Here is a 17,333-nt window from a genome sequence, read left to right as displayed (position 1 = left end):
GTTATAGCTCATTAGTTGTGCAAATCACTATTTTCCGAGAAACAAATGAAATATAAATTAACATAAATTATAATGTGATGAATACCATAGATTTTTGTTGTGTGGTGCTTCTAATATGAAACTTCCAACACTCTAAACCTATTGTAAACAGTTGTTTCTCTTCAATAAATGCCCTCTCAAAATGGATGTAATCCATGACTGAATGTTTTTTAAAATCTTTATCTAAATATTTCCCAGAGCATGATACTTTTTATGCAGTAAATCACCTGAAAGTGGGTCAATGAACAGATTAGAAAATACAAGAGGCATGCTGGCCAGCTATTTTTAATCAGGGATTTGCATACAAATTAGAAAACATTGTTCTTAAATGAGGCTGTCACTGTAAATCAACAATTATAAAATATGCACAACTAAGGGGAAGTAGTCACCTAACATGGCGAAAAAAAAAAAAAAGCAACATTAAATTCAAAATGTGTTCAATGCAGAAAGAAACTGTGGTATAGAATATGTAGAATATATTGTAATGTCCTTTCAGCAAGCTTGCATGCATGGTCTTAATGGAAAGGCAACTGCTATTTTATTTTTTTTCAAATGTCATGATATATTCGCCTTTTATACTGTATCCTTAGTTCATTTTCATTCTTTTCTCACCTTACTGATAAACAAACATGTGTATCAAAAGAAATGAAAGTAATACTTGGTCTGTAAATTCACAAGCATTATTCTATACGCAGGGACCATCAGTTAACTCAGATGACAACTAAGTCAAACTCAGACTGTTACTCAGACTGACAACTAAGATTCAGATTGTAACTCTGACTGACAAAGCTTTCTCTAGGAATGTTATCAAATCCACAGACCTCTTTACCAAAGCACTGGTATGTTGACCCTTGAAAAGCTGTGAGATGTCCTTGGGAAGAGCTAGGTAGTTACACAAGTGAAAGAACTCCTGGTTGTCTTTGTCTGCTATAAAAGACAAGACAGAAATTCAGCAACAAGAAGATTGCTCAGTGAAAATAACAAATGCACAGGAATAATCTAAAGAGTTGTTTTATAAACAGCATCTTATCTGCTGCATTCTGGCTCTTGCCATCTCTTCAGTCTGCCTGATGATACACTAGAAACAATCCACATAGAAAAAAAAAATCATACAAAGAGTATAGTTGAGCAGTTGGGTAGAACAGTAAAAGCAATGATGGCACAGTTATCTAGTGGTAGGAGCTCAGTGCTGCTGCATCATACTAGAGGATGAAGGGATGGTATCAGATTTTTCTCCTATATATGTGTTAAAGACTGTTTCACTTACCATGGAGCGATACAGGCGCGACCACACCAGTAAGATGGTGATAGAAGATAGCAGCACAACGTAGGAAAGGAAGGCAAGCATCTCGAATGTGGCTCATCAGCTGCCAGGCAGATGGCATTTCTGTGTGTTCCAGGCTGCACACATCCACATATACACCATGCATGAGTACGCATGCACACATTCAAACTCTCTTTGATCATTTCTGATATTTCATTTTTAGAGAGAGAAATGCTTTGCTTTAAAATTTACATTCGTGAGCATAACTATAAGATGCAAGTAAGAAACTTTTTTTTAAATATGTTGATACGAGACTAGGAAAAATGTTCAGCAGAAGGAGCAGAAGAAAGGAAGAGAAGTTTGCTTGCACAGTGTAGTTCTCCACCAATGAACCCAAGCTCAGTACTTAAAATAAGATAAAATCATGATCCAAAATTGAACATAGAGATATGGTAAAGATCACAAGCCATGACATGCTGATATGTTTAATTAAATAAAATTAATCTCCTCATCAAAAGAGAACAATCACAGAAAAACAAAGAACTTGCACGAAACAATCCTAAAACAATGCTAGGAATAACAAAACACAGAAGACAAAAAGGTGTCAACCTCAATCACACCAAGGGCCAGTGTAAGATAAAGATCTGATTGTACCTACCCAGCATCAGAACGTAAATGGCTATAGATTTCCAGCAAAGCTTGTCCTTCCGTCTCTAGCTCTGCTTCTGTTTCCATCGAATCTGTTAAATGGTTTCAGTGGTGTCTTTTACTGTGCATTTTCCAGCCCAAACACATTCACTAGCTCTAGGACATCAACTTATATCCCAACTAAAGTTGTCCTGGGGCCAGCTGTACAACAAATTTCTAGTTTTAAACACTTTTAGGCCTTAAATCTGTTTAAATAAAAGTTATACAGAAACAGCGTACAACACAATTTTAGGACTGTCTTTAACTAAGATTGTTGAAAATAAATCTGTTGAAGCCAGACTTTCTTTCCCATCAGCATCTGTAAAGCTAAATTTTGGATTCTATGCATAAAATAGAAAAAAGTAAGATTTGGAGTATCTAATGTTAATTTATGGAGCATCTTAATCAGCTAAGTGACAGCAGCTATAACAAACCCTGAGGTGGTTCATTGAAAGACAGAAGGATCTGGGTGAGGTGAACCAGGAAGACCAGAGTGAGGGCATGTTGATCATTAAGGCCCCCCATAGGAAGCCAGCCCATGGGTTGCTTGGACTGTGCTTGCTTAGCTGCCCCGTCTGCATGCAGGAAGGGTAGTGTCATCGTCAAAGCAACCAGATAGTGGAACATGTCCACATCCAGCAGGCACTCTGTGTCATACACTAGACACTCCACTTTTTCTGGTATCAGCACTGTAACATTATGCAAACAATTATTGTCATCATAGGAAATAAAATTCCAAAATTTGACATCACATATACAAACGATTTTATACTTGTTTGTTAAATATATTGATTACCTTTAAATTTTCACCTAATGAAAGTTGATGCTAAACTTCTGCTGAAAGAACTACAAGGTGTTTAACTGAAAATGGTGGCAAGATATTATGTGAACTAGAATTTATGTAGCTATTTTACCCTTTTAATACAGAAACACTGAATTGCACACTAGTACATCAGATTCCTTTCTTGATCATTTCAGCTTGAGCTACACCTTAAATCTAGCGACCAAAACACAGATTTATTAACTCACAGGAAAGAAGGCGTACACAGTGCTCCCGCACAGTCTCTGCAGGCACAACCTGGCTAACCACAGCTGCAAACCGTACCAGTACCCCCAGCAATGAACTCTGTCGTTCTGACAGCGACCCAAAGACACCTTGACCCTCAGCTGCCAGATCTTGTTCTGTAATTACAAAGCAATGTCATGACATGGTTGCTTAACTCAATGGCAGAGCCTTAGATAAGGGTCCGACTGTTTATAACTTCAAAGAAAATAATATCAAACAAGAAGTGAAAGAAGCTGTTGTCTGACTAATGTACTCATGGCCTGTGTTGTAAAACCCTCTTATTCTAACTCATGTTACCTGACCCAAACCCTATCTCTTTTTCTGCTCATCAAGAAGTACACACACTAGTAGTTGTGCTGAAATCGCATAATCCATTCCACAAATAAGAACCTGGTCAATGACACTGTCATCAGACCTATGCATCACAGTGCATTTTGTCCTTATATACACTTACTAACTGCAGGATTATTTTTTCTTAGTCATATTAAAGGCATTTTGTAATAAGATGCAAAAATGAACACTCCTGTGTATAATTACAGTAGATATCGGTAATAAAGAATACTGCCTTACCACATGCCATAATAGTGAAGGCACAAGTGTTCCAAACCATAATAGGCACACGAGGGTTTTCATCATCTGGTTTTACTCCAAGTCCAAACTGTACAACAGATATATAAAATTAACAGAAATACTAGGTCTCCTCTGTTTGAATTGAAAAAGCAAGTCAAAACCCGATGCACTTAAATAATGACTATAACAATCAGAACTTTTCTCTTCAAATTTCTAGCTAGACAACTTTCTTACAGTCATGTCAGAAACAATGTTCACAGTCGGTGGATTGAGGCTGCTTTGTTTTTAGTTGGGCTTGTTAACAATTCTCGAGGATGTAGTAATACTAGGAGACTTTATAGCATGATCATCCCATGGAACAGTTCTTTGGGCTGTTGAGGTGAGATCCTTGCAAATACTTTGTTCTTTTAAAGAAAGAGCTTCTTGAAACCATCAAATGAGGCAGTCTGGTGGAGGGGCAGGGTGGAGAGTGTCCCAAACACATGGACCAGCTGTCAGAACTGGGAATAGGGCTACAGCAGTGGTGTCACACTTTTGCTTCCTATACAAGTCAAGCAAACATGTTAAGTTCTTTAATTGCAAGCCCTAGCATGGAACAATCACATTCAACTTTACTGCTACCAAGACGGACACAGGTTGTGAATAGAAAACCTGACTTGGTGGCACCTCTTACCCCTGTTGTGGTTACAGGTATGAGGGAGGAAGAAAGGGGGGTACAGTGGGCAGCAGCGTCAGTGACCACCTGTCCATCATGTACTAGCTAGGTAGCGATTGGCAGTAGCTAGATAACAGAATGGTTGGAAGTGACTGAGTGTACAAGTCAAGACAACCCTGGGTCACAAATGATATTCTAGACCTCTAGGACCAAAGGAGGGCCTTGAAATGAGAAAGGAAAAGCAATCAAAAAGCAGCAACCAGGTACAAAAAACAATGAGATTAGCAAGGGTTGAAGACAGCAAAGGAAAAATGGATCCTGAAGAAATGGAGAAAATGGCACAACCGATGGAGGCCCTTACCATAACAGCTCAAAGCTTTGGTTATCAAAGATAACAATAGGTATCTTCTCACAGAAGTCCACAGAGAAATGTCAACAATACCATCAGATTTACTACCAAGTACAAATTGTACCTCCCTCTTAGTTCTCGCCCTGCTGTACAACTTAAGACTCATAAATGACTTTCTAACAGTCTCCATCTCCTTTAAACGGTGTCCGGTCACTTAATCCCCAGACACTTCATCCCCGACACTTAATCCCCGACACTTCATCCCCTAGACTTTTAATCCCTAAGCACTTCATCCCCGACACTTCATCCCCGACACTTAATACCCAGACACTTAATCCTTTATAAATCAAGTGCAACCTATAATAGATTGTTGGATGCAGTTAGAGAGCTAATGCCTAATGCAGCTCCAGAGACAATAGTAACAGACTTTGAGAAAGCTGCGATGACCGCTTTTCGAGAGAAGTTTCAGTCATGTAGAGTAACGGGATGTTACTGTCACTTAAGTCAGGCGGTATTATGCAAAGTCACTGAACTGGGTATGAGAAGTGACGATGACGAAGACGAAGACAACGAGTGACGTGGAATGGTCAGATGCCTCCCAGCACTTGCCTATGTACGTGAAGAAGACATTGTCGATTCCTTCGAATTGCTTGCAGAGTCAATGCCACATGATCGCATGCCGGAACTTCTATCCTACTTCGAGCATACGTACATACTGTATATATTGTTGAAGAACATTAAATTTACTAGTTTATATGAACTTTAACTAATGTTGTAGATGTTCAAATGACGTTGAAGTTAAAAGCATGATTTGAATTTGAATTTCAATTAAATTTTTCGCTGACTTCATAATTTTTTTAGTTAAGGATTTAGTTTAAGGATTAAGTGTCTAGGGATTAAGTGCTTAGGGATTAAAAGTCTAGGGGGTTAAGTGTCGGGGATTAAGTGTCTGGGGATTAAGTGCTTAGGGATTAAAAGTCTAGGGGGTTAAGTGTCGGGGATTAAGTGTCGGGGATGAAGTGTCTGGGGATTAAGTGACTGGAAACCCCTTTAAACTATTTATTTCATGGTATCGTGAGCTCTTCAAATCACCAAAACTTTATCTGTGACGGGTCTTCCAAATATTGAGCAGAAATACTTACAACATACACATCTTTGGCAAACTTCTGCATCATCTCCTGAAGCCCATCTGAGAAACAGACGCTAAAAAGAAAAATAAATAAATAATCTATTACAATGATTCACATATTCATGCTAAAATGTGTTCTCTTTACAACAAGTACAAAATGATTAAAATTGTTTCAGACACAATAACTAAATTTAAAAGGTACTTACCTGCATGTTGTACTTTTGTTTATTATGAAAATGTACAGTGAAATTGTTAACTACAGCATTTCAGTGATATGCAGCCAGGCATATATCTATATACTTGGCCCTTTAAACCTTAAAGCATGATGTAATGTGTAGGGAGAGATTCCTACACAGATAATCCTTACATCAACAGCAACTGGATGCATTCAACATTTTTTCTGCCTCATTGAGAAATATGAGAACAAGAATATCTTCATACAATTGTATCAACTGGTACAGTCCAAAAAAAAAACAAAAAAAAACCCCAACACCAGTTCCCTTCATGTTTTGCATATTCAGACTTAAGTCGTTACCAACACACCTTCATCCCTGTAAACCATTCTGTCTCCAGAAGTGAGGTTAGTAACACTTGCATCATCAGAGAATTTGATGACAAGATCATCAGAGGTGCACGTGTTAGTAAACAAAGTGAAAAGGAGAGGGGAGAGAACACATTCCTGAGGAACACCAGTATTCAGGATTCTGGAGGCAGACACCTTATTGCTGAGCATGACATCTTGATGCTTAACAGAAAGCATCCAATGACTAACAGAATGATACTCTTTTAACAAGACTAGCTTTCCACAGCTTTTGTAGGATAAGGGTCTTGAAAGCACAAGCCACATAAAGCACTCTAGCATATATGAATGGAGTGTCCAGATGACAAAGTGCAAAGTCCAAGGGCAACCACATCCTCCACTGACCTGGTGGCTTGGTATGCACACTGGAGTGGATCAACCTATTGGTCTGTGACTGACTGCAAGTAGTGGAAAAACAACTGATGGAAGACCTAATAACAGGTGTCATTGCCATAGGATGAAAAAACAGACGACATCCACTGCTCAAGACAGGCCTTAAATGACATGCTGTGTCAGCTGCAATGTCTGTCCTGTGCTTCCCACAACAACTGTTAACAATTATGGGACAAATGAAGGAATGATAATCTATTTGACCTGACTTGAGGAGACAGAAAATCTGCTGACATAAATGTTGGTTACTACCCTTACTGCATGTGATGTAGTATGAAAAACTGCATATATTGACACAAGTATAATTTGTGACAATCCAATACTTGATCATGACATAGTTGGAAGACCATCCTATACGCAACACCATTACATTCTCTCAATACAAACCTGGAATAATCATTCACATAATCCCATAGTAGTTGAAAGTTGCGGGCAACACTCTCTGCCATCATCCGTGATATTGATGAAATAGGACAAGGTTGTAACATCAAGAAAAAATCTGCACAAAAAAATGGGACCATGACTTTTTTTTAATTCAAATAAAACCATTTTTTTAAAAGATGGAATAGAGAATTAATTCCTTACTTACTGACTGAAAAGTACGACTGAGTTAGGCAACATGAACTCTAAGTGGTTCATTACAGATTTTTATGAATCAAAACCAGATAATGCCTTGTGCAAATTACTTGAAACAAACTCTACTTGGTCATTTTATCATGTTTACTTAAGCTGTTCTATTAAGCTTGGCTATATACATAATTTATCTGTGTTTGTTTTTATTCCATGACAGTATATTTACTTTGTAATGTGGAGCCAAAACTTTCAGGGATGATGCAATAATGATAATGTTTAGTGTCATAAGTGATTGTGTTATATTTTTAAATAAACAGTATATCTGGTCATTTCCAAACCAGATGCCTTCTAATGTGGATGTTACACCCAGAAAGCATGCAAGTATTGTGATTTCACATGAGCACAGTGGAAAGACCAACAGAGAAATAGCCAAGACTGTTGGTGTCAGTTTAGTCATCAAATGAGGAATGAAACAGGATCAGCTGAGCCAAAGTGGGCCAGCAAATATGACAGAAAGAGGAAAACCATGGAGAGATGACACCTACTTCATCAGGGAAAGAGTAAAATATCCTAGAAAAATTAGGGATGCCTTACAATATGATATGAGAACTAAAGGAACAGTAATTAGTTCATCAGTCATTCAAAGGTGCCTCTTGCAAGTCGGCAGAAAATTCCTTCAGACCAGTGGAAACTCTCCTGACCTTAACCCCATTTAGAACTTGTGGTCTATTTGCAAACAGAACTGCATGGAATGAATTGTACTACTATGGAAAAGCTGATTCAGGACTATAAACATGTGCTACAAAGACCCTAAAATCTAGCAAGACCGCTCAAAACTGGTAGATTCAATACCAAATCTCATCGTTGCTGCTAAAAAAGCGAACTGATCTGAGTGTATTAATATTATTATTACAAAAAACTTGAAAAAACTGATTGCTTGCTGTTTTCTGGATTTGTTTCAATTAATCTGCACAAGGGTGAAGGACTTTTATTCTTTCTTTGCGAGTCCTCCGAAAAATATCTGATGGAAAGTTTTCTTGCTACAATCATGTTCATCTGCAATTTTCATTCTTCACCTGAGAATAAAAGCAAAACAGTCCTTTTTCTTTGAGATCTGTAATGAAGTTCAAATTAACGGAATCAAAATGCCACAACATGCAAAAGTGACTTTCAAACAGAAGATCTTTTGTTCTAGATACAAAAATGTTAGACACCCAACACATGGTCAGTTTTTCCTCTGCCAGCTTCTTCTGTAATATGAAAAGTAAATAATCACATGAAAATCAATTAACTTTCTTTTTTCATTGGTATGCACTCTCTGTATAAAGTGTTTTAATGAACAGATAAAAGCTAAGGACCGAGCTCAGAGTAAACGTAGCTGTTTTTCTCGTTTAATGCCATGTCATCATCATTACAACGAAAGTCTCTCAGCTATATATATATACCCACACATACGCTCTCCGTCTAACATTAAGGCTATTTTTGGTTTTAAAAAAGTCTATTCCATTAAAAGTATTAAAAAAAAATTGTACATCATAACAAAATAATGTTACCTCCTTTAATCTGCTTATTCTGAACACTGTTGACTGCAGTTTTGTGAATACCATCCAGCCAGTCATCGAAAGACAGTGTCACTGCCTTGGTTTCTCTGGAAAAATTATCATAATTTCATACCATTAATTTTAAAACTGCCCTATAGATACCCTTCAGAAAAAGTATACATGTATCCATCATAAAATGCTATTACTTATTTTGTCCTTTTCAAAATATGAAGCCTTGATTATCTCTGATCATATAAAAGAAAAACAAGGAATAATAGGGAGAATTTAATGAGAATTAAAACGAAAACATGCACTGAAGACATAAAAAGACCAACCCAAAACCAGTTACTGGAAAATGCAACTAGATATGAGGGTTACAAGAAAGTCTTTAACAAAACTGACAAAATGCATATTAAAAGATGGCTGTTTTAATTCAAGTAACAATTTATGAGGAATTTAAATGCAGCAGAATTAAATGCAACTTGAAGTATAAATCTCTAAATTCTTTCACAAACTGCAGTTACATGACAGAATATCATGGCAAACAATTAACACAATGGGGCGGAAATGTATCCCTCATCCAACTTGCTGTCTGTTGGCTATGGTGTGTGGATGACATGACAGTTGCCTTAATTGTAGACTTACTTCAATTTTGTATTTTCCTCTACTTTGTAAATCTACAATGAAATCAGTGATCACCAGTTATACCACGAATCCTTACAACTGGGAATTTGTTTTTACTTTTCTGAAACTGTGAAAGTTTATACATGGCTTAACAGTCAAATGGAGAACATTCATATACTCCCACTGACAGCAGTTACATCTTCCAGCATTTACATTAATCAGTACAATCTATATGAAAAGTCACACAGTCAAGAACAAAAAATCAATACCCAAAAAACTTAATTAACAAATGGCTGCCATTTATGGAAAGTGGCCCATTAGTCAGATGATCAAGGTTCCAGGCTAATACAGAGAAAATATAAGAAAAAGCAGACAGAATACACGCTCCTCAAGATGATGATTAAGGATACAGGCTAATAGAGAATACACACCCTTCAGGCAGAAGAGAGCTGAGGTGTGGAATAATGGGGATGATGGTGTTACTCAGCCCTTCACACAGTGGACACAAGTACTCCATCTTATCCACATCATAACTAAAGCTGTGGCGAAATCTCATTGGCCGCCGCCGCTCTTTGTTTACAATATTCTGGAAGTACCTGCCACATGCATCTTGGTTTTAACTTAATAAGTTCCAAAAAACTGTACTAAATGTTTTGCAAAGTGTTGATTCCTTTATACAGGCCTTATGTAATTTCTTCACCCATATGCTATACACAAACATGCCTTTAAGAAGGAACTGAAGATATATTTGATGTGAAAGTATCCATCAGAGTTTAAATCCATTGTTTTTATCTGACATCACTGATTTTGCAACTTTTTTTATATAACAGAGTACAGCATCTTTTGCAATATGCATACAAGCTGATCACTCTTCACTACCTTTCATTACAACAGATTGGTGTGAAGGTTGTATGAGCTGCATGCATAATGAAGTCACAGGAGGCAAAAGGAACATTTCATCAGAGTAAACAGACCAGGGTTTTTTTTTTTATCATACATCTGTTGTTATGAGTTTCATCGGAGGAAAGTATAAATCCTAAAAAAGGTTATCAAAACTGGTGTAAGATTTTTACCATATCAATTTTATATGCTATTCACTAGAGTAACTCTAACATGCCTCAAAAATGAACACAAAAGGAAAAAAAATGAGAAAAATGCAAAACACTACTAACCTTTGCCAGCAGTCATGATGCATAACATGACCACAAGAAGATGTATGGGTGCCATTAAACAGGTCTGCCGACATGAAGAGGGGATCATAGTTCTCTCCATTAACCAGCTGCTTCCAGTGATTCTGGGAAAGGACTGTTGACCTGTTAAACAAGTTAAACATGGATGTTAGACAACAATTCAATATGTATAGGACATCACAGAATTCTGAATACTCAATGAAAAATTACCGTCTCCTTTAAAGATATTCTAACAATTGTGACATCAAAACAAACTTTAACCTACTTATCAGATTGCTAAATATGGATTTTTTTTATTTTAAGAAACAGTAAAAAACAACTTTATGCAGAAGTTTCCCATATATCTGAAGTGATCTTCAAGACAACAAAACGTCAAGTAATCTTGCTTTCAACAATTATCATCACATTCTGTTACCAAGTGTTCCTGGGTAGGTTGCTGGTGCTGAACATTGTCAGCAATGGAGAAAATATCATGGTGAAAAAGGTGGGTTTGAAAGATAGTCAAAAAAAAAAAAAAAAGCAACAAGGAAACACACAGCATAACAATTTTAGATAAATTAAAGAAAAACTTACATTTGTACAAAAGCTGCCTGGACCATGGCACGACCAGTATTTGAGACAACCTGCTCTTCCTGACACAAAATGCAGGTGACTGTAATGGCAGCACACATCTTCACCTGTGTCTGTGCTGGGCCAAGTGCCACAGACTCTGGTGCTGGTTCACTGTCAATACAACATACAGAAGACTAAACATTACACATGGGGCTTTCAGACAATCAGTGTTAGTATATTATTCTAGCACCCTATACAGCATATTTAACAGGTCTATGTTTAAAGCTTCAAGGGATCCAATAAAGAAAAAAATCCACTGAAGTATCAATCCAAAATGGCATTTAAACACCATTTATTCACCCCTCCCCTCTAGTCAAAACAAAATATAAAACTTCCCGATGACAATAACAACATGCTATGGCAAAGGTCACTGTGTTATGTTTCTTGCAATTCGAAGCTTGTTTGCAGATGAACAATCTTCAAATCCTATATTTTCACTCCTTGGCTAAATAACTGAAAGGAAAAGCAAGCTTAACACAAAGGTTTCAATGATTCAAATTATTTCTGCTCACAACAATTTAGGTGTTGAAAGAATCAGCTACTTAAACATTGCAGCCAAAACACTGCTTGAGGATGGTTCGTGAAGGATGCCATTAACATTACAACTAAATCTGAGAATAAAAAGGAAACATACCTTCGTAGAAAATGCATTTCTGAATATTAGAGATATTACTTTTTTAATCTTTGTTTCCCTACCTGAAGTCAACATCTCCGCTGATGGCGCAAAGATCTGTGCAAGTATTCTCAAAAAGTTCAGCATTTTCTGCAATAAAATCTTTTTGCATTTTTGACATCTGTGCCATAATTTTTGCCCTGCGTTTGGCAGCAATGGCAGCCTTCTTTTTACGTTCTGCATCAGTTCGCAAGTCAGCACATCTGGCTAAGTCTTCCAGTTGATCTTGGTATGCTTGTTCATCACATAATTTTAATGCCTCTCCAAATTTCTGAAACATAACAAATTGTAACAGTGTAACTGCTGATTTTACAGAAGATCCTTTTGCTTTTGCTACAGGATATACATGCAATTAAACCTTATCTGAAAGCCAAGTACTCAATTTTATTGCCCCCACCCCCCACCAAAAACCCAGATACTATCTCTTTCATTTGTTGGAATGTGATATAACAAAACTATGTTTTTCTTCTCCATGATGTCTCCGCAATAATCATCATACAACAATAACTTTGCTATGATTCCTTCTCAAAACTTGTTAAGCTAATTGCACTGATGAGCCAGGAAATGAATCTACTACAAGCCAATCATATTTCCTTCGTGTCCGAGTTCTAGCATCAACATTCAAGTATGCTGAGCAATGATTCCATGGGACTCATAAAGATTATTTATTTTGGTCACAAACAGTGACACCAATATTTCATTTTATTCAACTTAAACTGCCTCCAGGGTGGTACTGCACTCATGAACTTACTCTCAGCACCCACGCTAGCAGATCTTTGATAGTTTCTTGACCAACATTGGTACAATGCACCAGTCCCTTCAGCTGACTAAGAATCCCATTTTCTGCAATTCATACAAAAACATGACTGAAATATATCCATTTCTTATGACAAGCCTTATCTTTATTCCATTCTCCAGGTCTTAAGGTAGGTACAGATTTGTAAAAAAATCATCATATTCTGTGTCTAATGGAAATACAGACATGCGTTGTGTTTTGTGTCTGGGACCAACCAGTATATCGTATATCGCTTACTCTTCATTCTGTCAAGTGATATGAGCCTTGAGCCCAGGGAACATCAACACATGCATAGAACAATAACAAAATACATTGTATCTTTGACATAAACAAATGTAAAGCCTACCTTGTACACCTTTTCTCAGAAACAGAAAGGACTGGTCTCCACTATTCAGTGCAGCAATCTGCTCATTCAGTGCCATTCCAATTAAGTAAAGGACCTGTGGTTGCAATGAAATGAAAGAATGTAGCAATAATAGGAGAAAAGAATGAGTGAGCGTAAAATAGACAAGAAGAACTTGCACCGGTTGGTGCTTCCATGATAGCATCCTTGCCAGAGCATATAACAAAAACTACATGACATAGTCCTGAGTTACTATACCATGAGCAATTACATGTCAAATAATTTGATAATATAATACCGAATACATACTCGCTCAAACTGGGCCTCTGACCAGGACCTGGAGCGCGTGGCAGCAGTTCGCATCAGAATAGTGGACAAGATGTGCATCATGACATCACAGTGGAAAAGCCCAAGGATAGGTTTAAACTGAGGTTTGAAAGGAGGTTGCACTGGTGGAGGCAATGCTGCACAAAAAAATATGCTCCATGTCACGAGAGTCCAACATTTGGAAAAAAAAACTGCATGTCAGTGACAGCTCGTCATTCCTGTATGGTCAGACTGATGTCTAGCAGGATCCTACCACAGATAATGTCATTCCTGTATGGTCAGACTGTCTAGCAGGATCCTGTCACAGCTTAAGTCTGTAATCTAAGATTACCATGTTGTCAACCACAGATGTGTTTATACTCATGTTCATAATACTCCTAAACAAGGCTTTTGTGTGTGTGTGTGGGGTGGGTGTCAATGTTTGGAGGTAGTTGTGGCCATGGTTTCCTAATCTGGACTTTAAACCTTTTACTTTTGGCACCACCTCTGTAATTAGTCTACCCTGGCGGTTCCTTTCTCCACCTCACTCCTATCTGTTCATGTTCCTGGCAATGTTCACTGTCATGTGTATGTTTGCCTGTCATCCGGTATCATTATCTATTGCCCTTTGTCTCTTGTGAAGCACACTGAGCTTGCATCTATATAAATCCTACTGTTATTATTGTCCATCAGACAAAACTTTATAAATATAGGGCATCCTTCACAACTGACACTCAAGTAAACCATGGTTACACACTAATTTTTTTAAATGATAGTGGGCTGTTAAAAAAAAAACACTTGCACATGCCCTAAGCAAAGAGCTTTGCAGTGAATTCAAGCTATATAGAGTCCAGAGGCTAGGCAAAAGTATTTTTACCTTGATCTTCTCCATTCTGCTTTTTGCGTGCTCGCTGAGTTTCTTCAGACTAAAAGACAAATTTAAAGAGTTAGTGTTTTTGCCCCAAGGAAGATCACAACAAAATGACTCCCCAGCCTCTAATGAAAATGATTACACTTATAAAAGTGTGGCAATGCATTCTACGTTTTCATTTTTTTTTTTTTTTACTGATTTCCTAACTTTCACGTTAACATCCTTCCCAAAGCAAGTATATTTGGTATGACGAGATGAACATTGAGCAATATTACCTTTGATTGTTCGGCCTTTGAGTAGTGGTAGAAGAAGGGGCAATATTGGGCGTAATATTTGTCTTTTAGTTCATATTTGCCATTGCCGCCACCACTGCTTGGTTTCTTGAAGAAGGCAACTTCTTCAACCACTTCCTCCATACCTGTCTCATGATTGGGCTACAATAGGTTTGAGAGAAATTTTTTTAAATATTCAGAATTTAGTCCACCTACTTAAGACATGATACTGCTTTATCAGGATAATGATGGCTGTTTGGTGTATTTGTGATGTGTGCCATGGATGCATAAAGTGTATACATGTCTATTTGTTGTTATGGAGGCCATTACTAAGCTAGCTATCAACAATCCACTGGGTAATGATAAGTTATATGTGGACTCAGTATAGCAAGTAACACTTTAAATTTTAATTTTGCAAACCTTTCAAAGTTAACTATGCCCTAGACAGATCTGACATTACTATCAGGAGCTACGTGTTTGCTATTTAATTGGGCCAATCTAATAACACAGTGTCACAACAAAATGAAAAACCTACATCTTCTGGAAGAGCTTTGGCCAGCTTGCTGTGTGGCATTGATGATATGCATAATTGATGAATGATTTCCCTTTTCACAGCATCCTTTGCAGTAACTTCCCCTATTCCAGGTACATAACGCTCCTCTGAAAAATTTACCATGGTATTAAAAATGTTTGACAAACTTTGAGACGTTTCATTCTACATAAAATGTTTTCAAACCTTACCACTTCAGTATATATTCTAAACCTAAGCCCAGTACACTCGCAGTACAGAGCCAAGCTTGGGGATAGATGGCTGTGAGAGGAAGAAATGACTGTATCTTCAACAGCTTAATAACTGACAACTAAGAGTGAAGAACATACATTTTCATTTGTCCACCACATTTCTCCAAAAACACAGCTTCTCTATTCCCCAAAAGAACATGGTTATAATTTGTTGGTCTGGATACTAGAATGGTTTGCAAACTACTGAAGGCTCTCTCAATTATGGTAGTGTGAACTAATGGGACTTTCACTTCTTTTTAGAGGGTTTTGGAGGCTAAGCTGTAACTGCAGTGTTGTATTCATGACAAACAGCTCTTGAAGTATAACATAATGATTGAGTTGAATAAATGTATCACATCTTCACAAATACAGAAGTTCACTCAGCAATGACAACAGTGAAAGGTGACTGCCAACACTGTGTTCATATGCCTTTACACAATTAGTAGTAAATCTTGAATCTTTCATTTTCTGTTAAGCTGTTCTGAAAGGCTGACACTAACCCAAGATCACAATTAGCAGGTTAAGAAACTCTTCAGCTAGTGTAACTGTCTGTCTCAAAAAGTCCTCTTGCCCTGTAGGATTATCATAGTCTGGCCTGCAACAAGAAAGTGAAATTGTATACAATATTGAAGATAGGAAATAAGTATAATACAGGCCTGTTACAGATACTGATATCAGATAAATCATTTAGTCACAATAAATGAAGTATCAGCTGCTATTTTCAGCTTTACAACATTGCTTTATGATCTCTTTTTATGCAAGGTTTTCACAAAGTGCAGCCCCCACAAGAGGCTCCTGTACTTCTTTTCCCAATCACCATTATTTAAGAAAGCAATCTATCCTCACTTAGTCCAGGCTACCAGTCCAAATTTATTGAGACAGCTGATCAAAAATTCATCGCTGTCCATGAGTGAGGCTGATATCTGAAATAATAAAAATGTGCAACTGAACAAGACTTTTCATCATACTTTCATGTTTCTCTGCTAGAAAAAGAAGCAGTCTGGGACTAAATGTGAGAAAATGTGCATAGATGTCGTTTAATATGCCCATGACTTGATACTTTAAGTCAACTCTAAAAAGTAATTCCAAATGTTCTTTTCTAACAGCAAAATATGTGAAAACTAGCAGAGATATATATATACGCCAATAATGCAAGTGCCCAGCAGTACTTCCACAGGTACACATGCATGCACACTCTTGTACCTCTCTCATACCTGCATCAGTATTATATCTTTGTTGTACATCTGTTCTCTGCACCGTACATTGTGGTAGAAATAAATCTGCAAGTTTAAAACCAAATGTTATAAACCTTTCAAGCCAAATACACACATCTGGCATCTTTATGGTGGAAACCTGTCCCTTCCAAGAATGCATCATGATCAGAAGACATAAAGTTTTATCTTCATTAAATAAATTAATTAGCAGTTCACTGCTGGTTGTTGATGTTTTATGCCAACAAATGAAACAATAAATGATTAAGCTTATTTCTTTGAAAAAAAAAAAAAAAAAAAAAAAAAAAAAAAAAAGAAAAAGGCAACTAACCTGGTTCAGGAGAGAAAATCCATTTCGTCGCCACATGCCAGCCTGTGCCTGAGCAACCAGCACTTGGACACGTAAAGCTGGCTCCAGTAATTCCATGATTTCCAACCGGTTCTGTAATAATAGGATTTTTTTACAGACCTCACAAAAGAAAAGTAAGAGAAGCAACAGATAAACAAATATGTTCGTATGACTCATTTATAGATAATAAACAAGATAATAAAATGTTAGTAGGGTGGAGAAAGCAAAATGTGACATAAACAGCATATTGCATATTGAATATCAGCAGCAAAAATATCACTATAAACAATAAGGGAAAGGAAAGAGGGCTATGTTTTGAATTAAATAAAAAAAAGGTGTGTGAATACCAACATATGTAAATTCACAATTTATGAGTGAAATTTGTGTAGTTAGTTGAGATTTCCTTCATCCTAACAAAAAACGGATCACAGCCTTTACTAAAATTTTTTTATTTAACTATTTA

At 37.0% G+C, this 17,333-nt stretch overlaps 1 protein-coding gene across 3 annotated transcripts in view; it reads right to left on the bottom strand.

Annotated features, from left to right (window-relative positions):
- LOC112570259 (E3 ubiquitin-protein ligase UBR2-like) overlaps positions 1-17,333 on the bottom strand; it is a 38,054-nt gene that overhangs the window by 3,666 nt on the left and 17,055 nt on the right. For all 3 annotated transcript variants that reach the window (XM_025248638.1, XM_025248635.1, XM_025248636.1), the window contains 23 exons: positions 16,853-16,963; positions 16,525-16,590; positions 16,157-16,233; positions 15,811-15,905; positions 15,066-15,190; positions 14,534-14,692; positions 14,265-14,313; positions 13,391-13,545; positions 13,085-13,178; positions 12,694-12,785; positions 11,966-12,213; positions 11,231-11,380; positions 10,640-10,780; positions 9,899-10,063; positions 8,856-8,950; positions 7,117-7,228; positions 5,773-5,833; positions 3,627-3,714; positions 3,020-3,172; positions 2,425-2,679; positions 1,962-2,043; positions 1,307-1,440; positions 861-966 (listed from right to left, as the gene is read on the bottom strand). In XM_025248638.1, the coding sequence (XP_025104423.1) occupies positions 861-966; positions 1,307-1,440; positions 1,962-2,043; positions 2,425-2,679; positions 3,020-3,172; positions 3,627-3,714; positions 5,773-5,833; positions 7,117-7,228; positions 8,856-8,950; positions 9,899-10,063; positions 10,640-10,780; positions 11,231-11,380; positions 11,966-12,213; positions 12,694-12,785; positions 13,085-13,178; positions 13,391-13,545; positions 14,265-14,313; positions 14,534-14,692; positions 15,066-15,190; positions 15,811-15,905; positions 16,157-16,233; positions 16,525-16,590; positions 16,853-16,963 (2,813 nt within the window). The remainder of the gene's footprint in view (positions 1-860; positions 967-1,306; positions 1,441-1,961; positions 2,044-2,424; positions 2,680-3,019; positions 3,173-3,626; positions 3,715-5,772; positions 5,834-7,116; positions 7,229-8,855; positions 8,951-9,898; positions 10,064-10,639; positions 10,781-11,230; positions 11,381-11,965; positions 12,214-12,693; positions 12,786-13,084; positions 13,179-13,390; positions 13,546-14,264; positions 14,314-14,533; positions 14,693-15,065; positions 15,191-15,810; positions 15,906-16,156; positions 16,234-16,524; positions 16,591-16,852; positions 16,964-17,333) is intronic.

This window comes from Pomacea canaliculata, linkage group LG8, assembly GCF_003073045.1.
Source record: "Pomacea canaliculata isolate SZHN2017 linkage group LG8, ASM307304v1, whole genome shotgun sequence".
Lineage (NCBI taxonomy): Eukaryota > Metazoa > Mollusca > Gastropoda > Architaenioglossa > Ampullariidae > Pomacea > Pomacea canaliculata.
The sequence above is the reverse complement of the archived record's forward strand: the minus strand, read 5'-3'. Positions and strand labels throughout refer to the sequence as shown.